Source organism: Notolepis coatsorum, assembly GCF_963971535.1.
Source record: "Notolepis coatsorum genome assembly, chromosome: 16".
Lineage (NCBI taxonomy): Eukaryota > Metazoa > Chordata > Actinopteri > Aulopiformes > Paralepididae > Notolepis > Notolepis coatsorum.
The window spans coordinates 3,370,389-3,384,566 of record NC_140180.1 but is presented as its reverse complement, the minus strand read 5'-3'; the positions used below and the strand labels follow the sequence as shown (position 1 = coordinate 3,384,566).

At 41.8% G+C, this 14,178-nt stretch overlaps 1 protein-coding gene across 1 annotated transcript; it reads right to left on the bottom strand.

Moving 5' to 3' along the window:
• Positions 1 to 207: 207 nt before the first annotated feature.
• LOC311242420 (XK-related protein 8-like) lies at positions 208 to 11,295 on the bottom strand (the record flags this gene model as incomplete). The annotated part of the gene is made up of 4 exons (XM_084331383.1): positions 208 to 243; positions 3,985 to 4,463; positions 10,341 to 10,537; positions 11,009 to 11,295. The coding sequence occupies 4 exons, from the start codon at positions 11,293 to 11,295 to the stop codon at positions 208 to 210; spliced, it is 999 nt and encodes a 332-aa protein (XP_084187509.1).
• Positions 11,296 to 14,178: the final 2,883 nt, after the last annotated feature.

Here is a 14,178-nt window from a genome sequence, read left to right as displayed (position 1 = left end):
ACAAACAAGAAGAATATGGCATTACTTCTTGTCCACTAGGTGGCTCCAGTTCACAGGCTCTTCCTCATTCAGGCCAGACTGAACACCATTTTTAATCAAACATTGAAATAACACATTTATAATGAAACAATACAATAAGATAATACAAGATAAACAATAGGATTCATTAATTTACCTGGGAGCAAAACAAACAAGAAGAATATGGCATTACTTCTTGTCCACTAGGTGGCTCCAGTTCACAGGCTGCAATGAGGGAAATATGTCACACTGTCAGGACGAGGCCTACACAACCTGCTCATCCATACTACTAACTCAATCAGCATGTGTCATACAAGAGATCGTCACCACAGTTAAATTCCTTTACAAAAAGTGCACAACTGTTCATTATTGCTTAGATACCATTACATACACCCCGGTTCATTTGCCCGGCAACTTATTTACAATAGTAAACCATCAATACGTTCTTTTAAACCAAAGATATGTTTTAGAAATACTGAGCAACTCCTACCTCTTCCTCATTCAGGCCAGACTGAACGGGAAGAGGCGCGCACCAAAGTAAATACGTCACTTCGGGAGGAAGTGACGATTTCAAAATAAAAGACTTTGAGAATAAAAATAATAATAATAATAATAATAATAATAATAATAAAACGTGAGGGAGGGATTCTTTGTGGAATACATAACAGTATATTTTATATATACCTGCTACATATATGCAAAATTAAAAATAACAAAAAACAAACAAAAAAGTCAAACTAAATATATATATTTTTTTATTCATTTACACATTTGAAAAGGAGTGGGAAGAAGCATACACTTATTTAATCCCACCCCTATTTACTCATCAGAACATACTATATTTTATTTACTAATTCATACATTACTAGACTTATATTGATATTTTTTTTACTTAGTTAACAATAAAAAAAATTATAATACCTTATTAATATTTGGCATAACTGTATGTAACATAAAGACAGGATAACACTGTGACCTATGCCCCCTTCTTGATAGGGCTCTGAATCTAGACCAACGCAACACTTCCGGTATTCTGAAATCATATGAATGAATGTGGATGAGAGCCTCGACATTAAGTGGTTGTAGCTACAGCTGTGGGGGGGGGGGGGGGCTGGAGACATGATCCAATAGACTTTTATACCCCTGAGTCTCCTGAACATGGCCCATGGAGTCTGCCACAGATTGTCCAGAGATCTAGGTTGATCAATCTGCGCATGCAGTATTTTCAAATAATAAACCAAATGTAGGAACTGTGCGGTTCACCTCCTACCTAAGCTTCTGTCAACATCGGAAATGGCTCCTCTCCCTCTGCCTCTCTCCTGCAGGGTCCCACAAGGCTCCATCCTTGGCCCTATTCTATTTTCTCTGTATATGCTGCCCCTTGGTTTAGTCATTCAAAAACACTATCTCCTTCCATTGTTATGCGGGACGACACTCGGGTCTATCTCCCCATGAAACCCAGTGACAAGTCCAGTCTTGACAGCCTCCGATCCTGTCTATGACATAAAATGCTGGATGGCACAACATTTCCTACAAACTAAATTATTCTAAATGTGAAATCCTCCTTTTCGGCCCCCCAAACCAAACCAGTGTCATCGCCAGCAGCCTGGGTAACCTGTCTGCCCTAGTTCAGTGTTTTTTCCAGCTTCGGTCCACAGCTAGGATCAAGGCCATACTCACTCTCCTTAGGCTCAGCTTCTTCCCCCAGGCCATCAGAGTCCTGAACAATGAACATTGAGTACCACTGTAACACTTTAGCATGAGCGGGCACACACTCAGGCCGCACGCACCCCCACTTATTGCCAAAAAGAAAGGCCACTTTAAATTAGTATTAGCAACAGTAACAGTGTATTGCACTACTATTACTACTACTGTTAACTGTCAACTGTTACCCGTCATTGCACAAATTTATTGTTACCTGCTACCTGTTATTGCACAATTTTATTGCACACATTTTTTGTATATATTTTGGATTCTATTATATGTTATATGTTGTACCAATTGCACATCGTTGCGGGCAAGACCACCCGCATTTCATTGCATATCCGTATGTCGTGACAAATAAAACTCTTGACTTGACTTGACTAGACCTTGAGTCATTCACACCTTCATATCTTCACGACTAGATTACTGTAACTCCCTGTACCTGGGGCTTAATAAGTCGACCATAGCCCGCCTACAGTTACCCCACAGTACTTGGAAGAGAGCTCATATTATTTACCCCTGTTCTTGCCTCCCTTCATTACACGACTACAGGATAGAATTCAAAGTTCTCCTATTCGTCTACAAAGCTCTTAATGGTAAGGCCCCCTTTTATCAGACCTCCTCACCCCCAGGGGTCTGGAACCTATGGCTCGCAAGCCATATATGGCTCTTCTGGTGACAGCATATGGCTCCCAGAAATTTTTGAGTAACATTTTTTTTTTTTTTTTTTTTTAATACTTGTGATATTTCTTAATAATACTGTGTCATTTTAAAGTAAACAGAAATTAGTTTTGAAGATACAGCTAATAGTATCTGTAGCTGAAGATATAGCGAGCAGAGCTGGCGAGAGAACACAAGTGGACAGAAATTAAAAATCTTCAACCTGAAGACCAGCTGATTCTTAAAACTTGGAACGAGCTTCCTGTGACATACCACACAATGCAGCGTGAGTATTGCCGTATATTGACCATGTTTGGCTCTACATATGCATGTGGGCAGTCATTCTCGCATATGAGGAACATTAAGACCAACCTACGCTCACGTTTAACTGATGGAAGCCTCAACGCCTGCATGAAGCTCAACCTCAGCACGTATGAACCAGATTACAAGGCCATCAGCAAAACCATGCAGCACCAGAAGTCGCATTAAAAGTAAGACATATTTAATTTATTATACGTTAAAAATACTATATGGCTCTCAATGAAATATATTTAGAAATATTTGGCTTTTATGGCTCTCCCAGTCAAAACGGTTCCTGACCCCTGCCCTATACCAACATCAGGGCCCTCAGATCTGCTGATAAGGGTCTCCTAACCACCCGTAGGTCCAACTTCAAGTCTAGGGGGGGGGGTGGGGGGGGGGGGGGGCGTGCTTTTGCTATCGCAGCCCCTGACCTCTGGACCAGCATCCCCACGTCCATCAAATCTACCCCCTCCATCGAGTCTTTTAATCTAAGCTCAAAACTCACCTATATTCCTTAGCCTTCCCTGACTCACTCTGACTCTTGCATTGTTTGTTTGTGTGTTGTTCTGTTTCTTTGTTTGTCTGTTGGTTGTTTATTTTCTGTTTATTTATACTTTAGGAGTACTTTCAATTTGTTTTGCTACGTGACCCACTGTAAAGCATGTCGGTTGACAAGTGTCATGTTTAAAATGTGCTATACAAATACATTGTATTGATTGATTGTGTGCTCCCTCACTTCCAAAAATAGCACTACAACTCCTGTATTGAAATAAGAATTTTATTTGAGAATGAAGGTAAACATTTTATTTTGGCGTCAAGGAGTGATTAATTACAAACAGGACTATATAAAGCCATGTCCTACTTGGCACTGAATTAGCTTGGCATGCTTCACATCGTTCTTTGTCAAAAAGCTGCACAAAGCGCCAAACATTTCAAGCATCTCTATCCACACAAGCCTGTATGACTCAGTCACCTTCATCTTCCCCTTTGTGTCTCGAGGCTGTCAAGTGATGCGGGTCAGGAGTAAAAGGAGGAGTAAAAGTTCTCCGACAACTTCTTCATTCTTTTGGACCCTCTCCGTGCTCTCGCTCCGTGCATGCTGCGGTCCTCTGTCTCTATATCGTCCGTTTCATTCATCTCTCTCTCTCTCTCTCTGATCTCAGTATCCTGTTCGACTGGCACGTCCAAACTCTTAACCGATTCACACTTTGGATCTTTCGTCATATTTGGATAATAGCTGTAATACATTACTTTACATGCAAGACCGATACCATAGACTGCAATGATTACAGAACTAACTATAAAGGTGTAGTGGGGCTGCGGCAGCTCACAGTAGCTCCGCCAACACCACAGACCACACAGCAGCACCAGATCCAGCATCATCCAGGCGTGGTACAGAATAGACCAGTTCCTCGTCCGTCTATTCACCGCCTTGAACCAGCTGAAATACCAGATAAGGCCTAGGGTGGCCCGGTAGAGCCACTCTCCACCCACGCTTTTCATGAAGTCTGTCTGCAACCACCAGGCGACGAGGAACAGGATCATCCAGGAACACAGGAAGTGGGCAAAGATGAAACAGGGCAGGACGGAGGCGAAAAGACTGAGGGCGGCAATGCGGGCGGCGATCATCAGCAGGTTCCAGAGGAAGTACACCAAAATGTAGACCAACGTCGAACAGTCCGTCTGCTCCTTCTTGTCGGGCCGGAAGGAGAGCATGGCGCGATGGTACCGATCCACACCATTGGCGATGACCAATGCTTTAGAGGCTAGCTGTAACACTGAGGAGAAGAGAGATTGATTGATTGATTGAAAACTTTATTAACAGATTGCAGAATGGGTACAGTACAGTACAGCTCAATACACACAATTGTTAAGAGGATGCAGACCAGAGAAAGACTTTCGTCTTGTTTACATCAGGGTCCCCCATTTTCAAATCCGGTACAAGAATCCACCATTAAATTGGCTTCTTGTGTTACAAATTGTGTGAGGCAAAGTGAGCCCACGTTGAACCTAGGAGATGCTCCTACAGTATGTATAGTACAATCGGTGGTTACTTTCTAGCTCCAAAATGGCATAAACTTGATTGGCTTTTCAGTGATCTCGATTTCCTTCCCTAAACAAAGACTAATAGTCACTATAGTATAGTCTATAGTAACTTTTCCGCACCTACTCCCGAACTCTGCATGCACAGATTGCCCACGGAGTCTCTCTGGATTGTCCAGAGATCTAGGTTTATCAATCTGTGCATGCAGAGTACGGGAATAGGTGTGGAAAAGTGACTATAGCTCAGCCGAGAAAGTGCCGACCAACTTGGGATTGGTCTCTCCATGTTCAGGACACTCAGGCGTATAAACGTCTATTGGATCATGTCTCCAGCACCCCCACAGCCGTAGCTACAACCACTTAATGGCAAGGCTCTCATCCACATTCATTCATTTTCTCCCCCCGCTCTCTCTCTCCCATGATTTCAGAATACCGGAAGTGTTGCAGTGGTCTATGGGACACGGGCAATATTGTGGTGCCAAAGCAAAGGGGTAGCGCGCCACAGACTAGTTCTAGCTGCACCTAGTCCCTATCGTGGCTTTGGAATTTGGACGGACGCAGTACCCAAGCTACTGTGGTTTGTTATGGCGTCCATAGATTGATCTCTCAGTGGTCAATGACCTTGCTGTGAAATTACTACTACTTTTTGTAGCGTTGTAGCAGTTGTAATTTCATGATTAATGGTCTAGTTTTCCCACAATATTAACTTCTGTGGCACGATACTAGGCTGATAACGGCTCATGTTTGTTACCTGCATGTTTGTTAGACCACAGAGAGGTCAGGACATTTCAATGTAAAAAATGTAAAAAAATATCTGGATAACCCATTGAGCTTTAACTTATGACACTGTTCTGACATCTTCCGTATGAAAACTCTCAGCCTAGTATCATGCCACAAACGTTGAAAAACTAGACCATTAATCATTACATTACAACACAAAGTAGTAGTCCTTTCACAGCAAGGTAACATTAAAAGGGGCACTTCACCAAAAAAAACTGCTGATTTATTTTGCATGAAAAATTCTAAAAGGTTTTGGACATATTAATTACAATCCATAAATATTTGGAAATTGTTCTCAATTTTGGCTCGGTACACCACAACACTGGATTTGAAATTAAACAATCAAGATGTGCTTTAAGTGCTGTAATTTGAGAGTATTTACATCCAAATCAGGTTTTGCCTATATATGCCTCCTCCTTTTTAAGGGACCAAAAGTAATTGGACAATTGATTGATTGATTGAAAATTGTAGATTTTCAATCAATCAAACAGATTGCAGAATGGGTACAATACAGTACGGCTCAATACACACAATTGTTAAGGGGATGCAGACCAGAGAAAGACTTTCGTCTTGTTTACATCAGGGTCCCCCATTTTCAATTCATCATAACATAATATGACATACAGATAGACAGTACTGTTACATCCAGACATTTATGACATACCAGATCTACAAATATACAGTACTGTTTAAGAGTACAACGCCTGTCATATATACCCTGGCGTTGGAAACTCTGATTAATAGACAGAGTTTCTAAAAAGAGAGTATATACATTATATACATTTGAGAGTATATACATTTGAGGGGGAAGAAACTGTACATTGAAGGGGGTGGGGTTTGGCCAGTTTTGAATTGCAGTCTCCCGTAGGTGCTCTTTTAGAGAGGTTTTGAAGGTGGGTAGTGATTCACATTCCTTTACAGCTGTGGGTAGGGCATTCTACATTGTTGTTGCATAATTGCTAAACGTGTTTAGTCCCTTGTTTGAGCCGAATCTGGGTTTAACATGATTTGTGGAGCTCCCTCTGGTGTTGTGTTCATGGTATTCACTGACCTTTGGGAAGTATTTTGACATGTATATGGGTACCTTAGTGGTGTAGTGTATCTTGTAGATCAGGCCCATTTCAAGTTGCTGTACTCTGTCGTCTACTCTAAGCCATCCTAGGTTGTCAAAGTGGGCAGGGGTGAGGTGGGTTCTAGGTGTAAGGTCAAGCAGTAGTCTGACCAGTTTGTTTTGTGATGTTTGTAATTTTGTTTTTAGCGCCTTTGAGGTGCTTTGGTACCATGAGGTGCAAGCATAGTCGTAGTACCCTTGAATGAGTGCTCCTAAGAGTCTTCAGGGTATTCTTGTTTACCAGAGAGGAGATCCCGTACTATCAGTGAAGCAAGCCAAAAACGAAATAAAACCCACGAGAGAGATAAGAAAAACATTAGGTGTGGTCAAATCAACTGTTTGGTACATTATCAAAATGAAAGAACCCACTGATGAGCTCAGCAACACCAAAAGACGTATCTGTGTCAAAGTAGAGTTAGTAAAAGAAAATTATAATAATAAAGTATCTAAAGAAAAAAAGCATGTACAGTTCTGGAACAACACTTTAGGGACAGCTGAGACAAAGATCAACTTGTACCAGCATGATGGGAAGAGACGAGTATGGAGAAGGAAAGGAACTGCTCATGATCGAAAGCATATCACCTCATCAGTGAAGCATGGTGGTGGTAGTGTTATGGCGTGGGCATGTATGGCTGCCAATGGAGCTGGTTCCCTTGTATTTATTGATGATGTGACTGCTGACAATTGCAGGATGAATTCTGAAGTGTTTCGGGCAATATTATCTGCTCATATTCAGCCAAATGCTTCAGAACTCATTAGATGGTGCTTCATAGTGCAGATGGACAATGACCCAAAGCATACTGTGAAAGCAACCAACAAGTTTTTTAAGGGGAGACACTACAGGTGAATAGGGTAAAACATTTAACTAATAGATATCACAATGAAACTTCCACAGTTGATTACTTATATTAAGACAAGACTTTTTTGTATTACAAGTTTTCTGAAATTGTATGTTTAAATATGCAAATGAGGCATAATCTACTTAAATATGCACTAATTTGCATATAATTCCAGGACAGAAATCTGAACATTGGATAAAGCCATTTTCAAAATTATAGTTTAATTTTGTTGACATATTAGAGCCAAAGGTTATTACAGAGGGGATTTTGGATATCTCTTTTTATCACTGCATAAATCAGAAAATACTCCATTCAGTCCATTTTTATGGTAAAATTCCATATTTCGCCATGTTTTTAGGAATAAAATGTGATATAAATCAGGGTATGAATGCGATATCAACAAACCCTTCTGTAAATACCTTCAGAACATAGATATGAATAGAACTGGAAGGTTTGGTGTATGTGAGTGCTACTGAAGTGGAGATTTCTGGCTCAGAGTATGAGGAAAAACTCTTAAAACTAATTTTTGGGAAAACGCCTTCAAAGTTCTGTATTGTAAAATGCCATACTTTTTTTTTAAACAGATATTTACAAACACAATACCTAATCAAACCATTAGTAATAGACAACCTAAACACATGCCTGATAACTGAATAATAATAATAATGATGTTATTGAACTGAACAGAACTACACACAGGCTACAAACAGTGTAGTACAGTGTAGTACCCCCTAATAGGCAAACAAATATTTGAATAGATATCACTATGAAACTTTCCCAGTTTGTTATGTACATATAAACTAAGAAAAAATATATTGCAAGTTTTCTGAATTTTGTGTTTATATATGCAAATGAGGCACTTCCCCATTAAATATGTGCACATTTATGGATGCAATAAGGCAAAATGAGGTCAAATAAACAACTAAATGTGTGTTATTGACGTTTTATTGTCACTAGTTTCATAGAAGACATGTTTAGGAAGCAAAATATAACAAAATCTCAAAATCAACAAAAAAAGTATATTTGCCTATTCACCTGGGGTGTCTCGCCTAAGGCAAAGAAGTGGAATGTTATGCAATGGCCAAGTCAATCACCTGACCTGAATCCAATTGAGCATGCATTTCACTTGCTGAAGACAAAATGTAAGGGAAAATGCCCCCAAGAACCAGCAGGAACTGAAGACAGTCACCAGGGCATCACCAGGGATAAAACCCAGTGTCTGGTGATGTAGTATATGGGTTCCAGACTTCAGGCTGTTATCGACTGCAAAGGAGTTGCAACCAAGTATTAAAAGTGACCATTTTATTTATGGATTGTTAGTTTGTCCAATTACTTTTGGTCCCTTAAAAAGGGGGGTGCATGTGTATAAATTGTTGTAATTCCTACACTGTTCACCTGATTTGGATGTAAATACAGTACCCTCAAATTAAAGGTTAAAGGGGAACTATCTTATAAATGGCCTTTTCCAGTGTTTAGCATTGTTTTCTAGCAATGTGGGGTTGTACCAACACTGTCTATGTCTCAAATTCAAATTTTTGCGCATTCCTCCAGTTCAGATGAGACACGTTCCTCCCCCAGTGAACTAAGCCATTCTGAATTTAGCGTACCTGTGACGTGTAAGGATTCTGATCTGCATACCTCAGCTCCTTCTGTGGTTGTAGCCACCGCCCACAATCAACAATTTGCTCAACACCGGAGAAAGTGGAAATAATGCGAAGCGGTTTCCCTGTCACTTCCTCAAAAAGAGAGAGAGAGGGAGAGAGAGACAGACAGATAGAGGGAGAGAGAGGCTCTCATACGGTGCGACTCGTCTCGGAGCATTTACACACACTCGCGATTGCGTGTGTGTGGGGGGAAACACGCGTGCTCCCGGAGCATCTCTCTCTCTCACTTGCTCGTTCTCTCTCTCGCTCTCTCTCGTATCACAGCACTCGCTTGTATCACCGCCAACCTGTTGCAAAATATCATAGCGCATGCTCCCACGCGTATTCCGATCCGTGCAATAATATTCACGGGGGTATATATTGTCATTTGAAACAAGTTACCAATGCATTGTCCCGTGGCGAAATTAATTAGTCTCCCTCTCTATCTCACCCCCCAAAGCCAGTGTAGACTGTGGGTGACTGTCACTCAAAGCGCATTGCGAGTATGGGCGGAGCCAAAAACAGCTTGGAATCTGGAAGTGCAGAAAATGCTGCTCTAGAGTACTAGATTAGAAATACAAAACAATGATTTTTTTTTATAAACCTTACAGATGTGTTCCATAGACTCACAGGAATTGTGTAAAATTGACCAAATAGTGTAAGAAATAGTAAGATAGTTCCCCTTTAAAGTCTGCACTTACTTGTTTAATTTAAAATCCATTTTGGTGTACAGAGCCAAAATTCTGAAAATTGTGACAATGTCAAAATATGTATGGACCTGACTGTAGTTTGAAATGTATTGAGTAAAATAGTTTGAATATGGTCACCAGTAATGTCATCGGGGACATTGAATCCTTGTATTGTTAATTACAGCTCGATGAAATTATATGGTAGCAGTCCCTATAAGACAAGGTATTGCTATTTTTTCCTCTACATCATTTCATGGTGCTGTACTTAATACAACACAAGGATTCAATGTCCGGGACATTATGTCGCTGATGACATCACTGGTGGGATGTGTGAGATTATGTACAAAATAAAGCATTCTTTTTTGGTAAAGTGACCCTGTGGAATATTAAGTTGTGGCTTTGGAATAGTATACGTCCACATTTATAAATATGTACTGATAGGGGCTAAACTACACATGTGCTATAAGGGATCTGACAGCCTGTGAACTCCTTTTAACCTCCTTGACTACACAAACACAATGCCGTTTTGAGGCGTACCGGTAATACATACATGTAAAACGCTCCCCCATGCCTCTCTGGATCATGACGGTGAGGACCAGAACCGACAGCGGGGCGCTCTTTGTGAAGATCTCTATGAGCCGCAGCAAGTCCAGCAACCCAAGCTCGTGGCTCAGGGACACCACCGCGTCCAGGTCGCCCTTCTTTTTGAAGAAGTTACGCACTTCGACTTCCACGACACCGGCTTTCCTAGGAGGAGACGTCACGAGTCTCAGTACTTTTCTTCAAAAGTATACAAAGCAATACACACACACACACACACACCAATTTCTTTTGAGAAGATGGTGCAGTACAAGAAGAAATCCCATCGTTATTCATATTCATTATAATGAATATGTACTGTTGGACTGTGGTAATTCCATGTACGAATAAATAAAAATAAATGATGCTGCTCGACCGCTAGTTACGTAATTGCATGTCTTTAAACTATAGTATGGATGAAAACAATGTTAAGATATGAAATTACGCTTTAGTTGGCTTTGTTATTACACTACTCTTTATTCTTTATTATACTTTTTTACTGTATGAAGCACAATCTCAGGAGGCTCATACAGAACCAAGCATTCCACTGTAAAATGTACATTATATGTGTTAATAAAACTAAACTTGAACTTACTGTGAGCACATGATGCCAATAGAAAGTAAACAAAGCGTACCGACCTGAGGTAGACTCCCATTTGAAACACATGGAGAGTCTTGAGTGCGACCGGGCTCAGACAATTCTCCACTGTGGTCTGTGGCTTGTAGTCATCATCGCGATAAAACCGCCAACTGTAGACCTGTCCGATGACGGAGGAGCCAATCAGGAACAACAATAGGACCCACATGTATACGTAGTCCTCTTCTTGGTAGTAAGACACAACCGCCCATGCGTCCATCACAATAGGAGCCAGAAATAACAGCAGACGGTAACAGCTTAGGGTATGAGGATTGTCCGAGTCCGACATGGTGCATGTAGAACTAAAATTCCAAACAAACTTTTATCACTAAACTAACCACTACTGGTATCTCTAGACTACGGTTTAATTTACATAAAATGTGGGTGAACAGGCTCAGCCATTTGAACTTTGCACGACACACCTAGGGTGACCAGATGCAAAAAGTCCAAAAGCAGGACAACAGTAATTAGGGCGTTTTCACACCTGTAGTTCGTTTGCTTTGTTCCGATTCAGGGAGACACAGGGACTATAATGATACAATGTTGCACTTGTCCTTTAGTTCGTTTGTGTTCACACGGTTGTGTTAATAGCGGATCAAAACAAATGCACGCGAGAGCAAACTGTCACTCATTGGTCAGATTTTGAACAGAATCAGAACAGTGGTGCATGCTGGGAGAGAGAGAGCAGAACAGTGGTGCATGCTGGGAGAGAGAGAGCAGAACAGTGGTGCATGCTGGGAGAGAGAGAGCAGAACAGTGGTGCATGCTGGGAGAGAGAGGGAGCAGAACAGTGGTGCATGCTGGGAGAGAGAGAGAGCAGAACAGTGGTGCATGCTGGGAGAGAGAGAGCAGAACAGTGGTGCATGCTGGGAGAGAGAGAGCAGAACAGTGGTGCATGCTGGGAGAGAGAGAGCAGAACAGTGGTGCATGCTGGGAGAGAGAGAGAGCAGAACAGTGGTGCATGCTGGGAGAGAGAGCAGAACAGTGGTGCATGCTGGGAGAGAGAGAGCAGAACAGTGGTGCATGCTGGGAGAGAGAGAGAGCAGAACAGTGGTGCATGCTGGGAGAGAGAGAGCAGAACAGTGGTGCATGCTGGGAGAGAGAGAGAGCAGAACAGTGGTGCATGCTGGGAGAGAGAGCAGAACAGTGGTGCATGCTGGGAGAGAGAGCAGAACAGTGGTGCATGCTGGGAGAGAGAGAGCAGAACAGTGGTGCATGCTGGGAGAGAGAGCATAACAGTGGTGCATGCTGGGAGAGAGAGAGCAGAACAGTGGTGCATGCTGGGAGAGAGAGAGAGAGCAGAACAGTGGTGCATGCTGGGAGAGAGAGAGAGCAGAACAGTGGTGCATGCTGGGAGAGAGAGCAGAACAGTGGTGCATGCTGGGAGAGAGAGAGCAGAACAGTGGTGCATGCTGGGAGAGAGAGCAGAACAGTGGTGCATGCTGGGAGAGAGAGAGAGCAGAACAGTGGTGCATGCTGGGAGAGAGAGAGCAGAACAGTGTGCATGCTGGGAGACCATGGGGAGAGAGGGAGCAGCACAGTGGTGCATGCTGGGAGACCATGTGGAGAGAGGCATAGATATATATAGAACACTAGATAGCTTACCCGCGCTGCCGGCCAATGGAGAGCGACGTCGTCGTAGGGCGGCCATCTTGCCCCAGGCAGCTCAGCTACTGATAACATTAATGTCTATGGTGCATGTACTATTTAAATAACCATAGATTGCTCGATTTTCAAACGGGTTGGTTTGCTATAAACATCAAATATGTAGTTATGATACTGCATACTTATAAAAAAAAATTTAAAGATGTTTTTTTATAAACCGCTTGAATCATTACCACGTTAATAATGCTTGTAATAAACCAAACCGTTTGTAAATCCGTCAATATTTCAGCGAGTTATGAGTATTTTTGTCTGTGCAGCTCACTCACCCTCACTCAAGGCTGACTGGGGCAAGATGGCGGCGGTTCAGTGACGCTGGTGACTCCGCCTTAAGCTATCTAGTGTTCTATATATATCTATGGTTGAGAGGGAGCAGAACAGTGGTGCATGCTGGGAGAGAGAGCAGAACAGTGGTGCATGCTGGGAGATAATCACTTTATTTGTATAGCACCTTTCATACAGCAGGGGATTGCAGTCCAAAGTGCTTTACATCAGTGAGAAATAAGACACAAAGTCAGTGTAAAACAAGCAGCGAGAGCAAAGCATAAAGTGGGATAAAAATAATGCAGATATATTAATCAAATCATGAATGGTAATGAAATGTTTGTGTTTCGAGCTCAGACTCAACAACAACAACAATGAATACAAGAATGGTCACACTAAGTCGTAGTAGTGAGATACAATTTAATATAAAATAAAATAGTCAATTATTTACAGAAAGTGTCTTGCATAAAAGTGTATGTGCATGTTAAGGTGCAGTGCACGGTGCGTGTGTTTGTGTGTGTGTTCAAGAGTCTTTAAGAGGTTAATACACTCAATAATTCTAATAATTAATAGCACTAATAATTCACCTTCCCCCTCCCCCCACACTGTGCAACATCCTGATGTGCAATACCCACCCACTACTGTCTGACACTGTGATTGTTATTTGTGTATTGCTATTCTGTATATTGTTGTTATTTTGTATATTGTACAGGACTGTAACATTGTCTTATTGTATAGTATTTAATGTTTCTGTATAGTATTTTATGTTTCTCATTACTTGTGTGATTTTATTACTGCACCTTAAATTGAGTCCCAGATCTCGTTGTATGCAAATATAATGACAATAAAGTACAATCTAATCTAATCTAATCTAATCTAATCTAATCTAATGTCCAGCTCCCTCGCTCACTTGGCAGGAAGTGACACCATCTTTAAGAGGTTAATGTCCAGCTCCTTTGCTCACTTGGCAGGAAGTGACTCCATCTTTAAGAGGTTAATGTCCAGCTCCCTCGCCCTCACTTGGCAGGAAGTGACACCATCTTTAAGAGGTTAATGTCCAGCTCCTTTGCTCACTTGGCAGGAAGTGACTCCATCTTTAAGAGGTTAATGTCCAGCTCCTTTGCTCACTTGGCAGGTGTGACTCCACGACGTTGTTCCTGGAGTGTTGACTGGGGGGGGGGGGGAGGGGCGACGGTGGCTCGAGAGGTAGGGAGTGGTCGTCTGGTAATCAGAAGGTTCCCGGTTA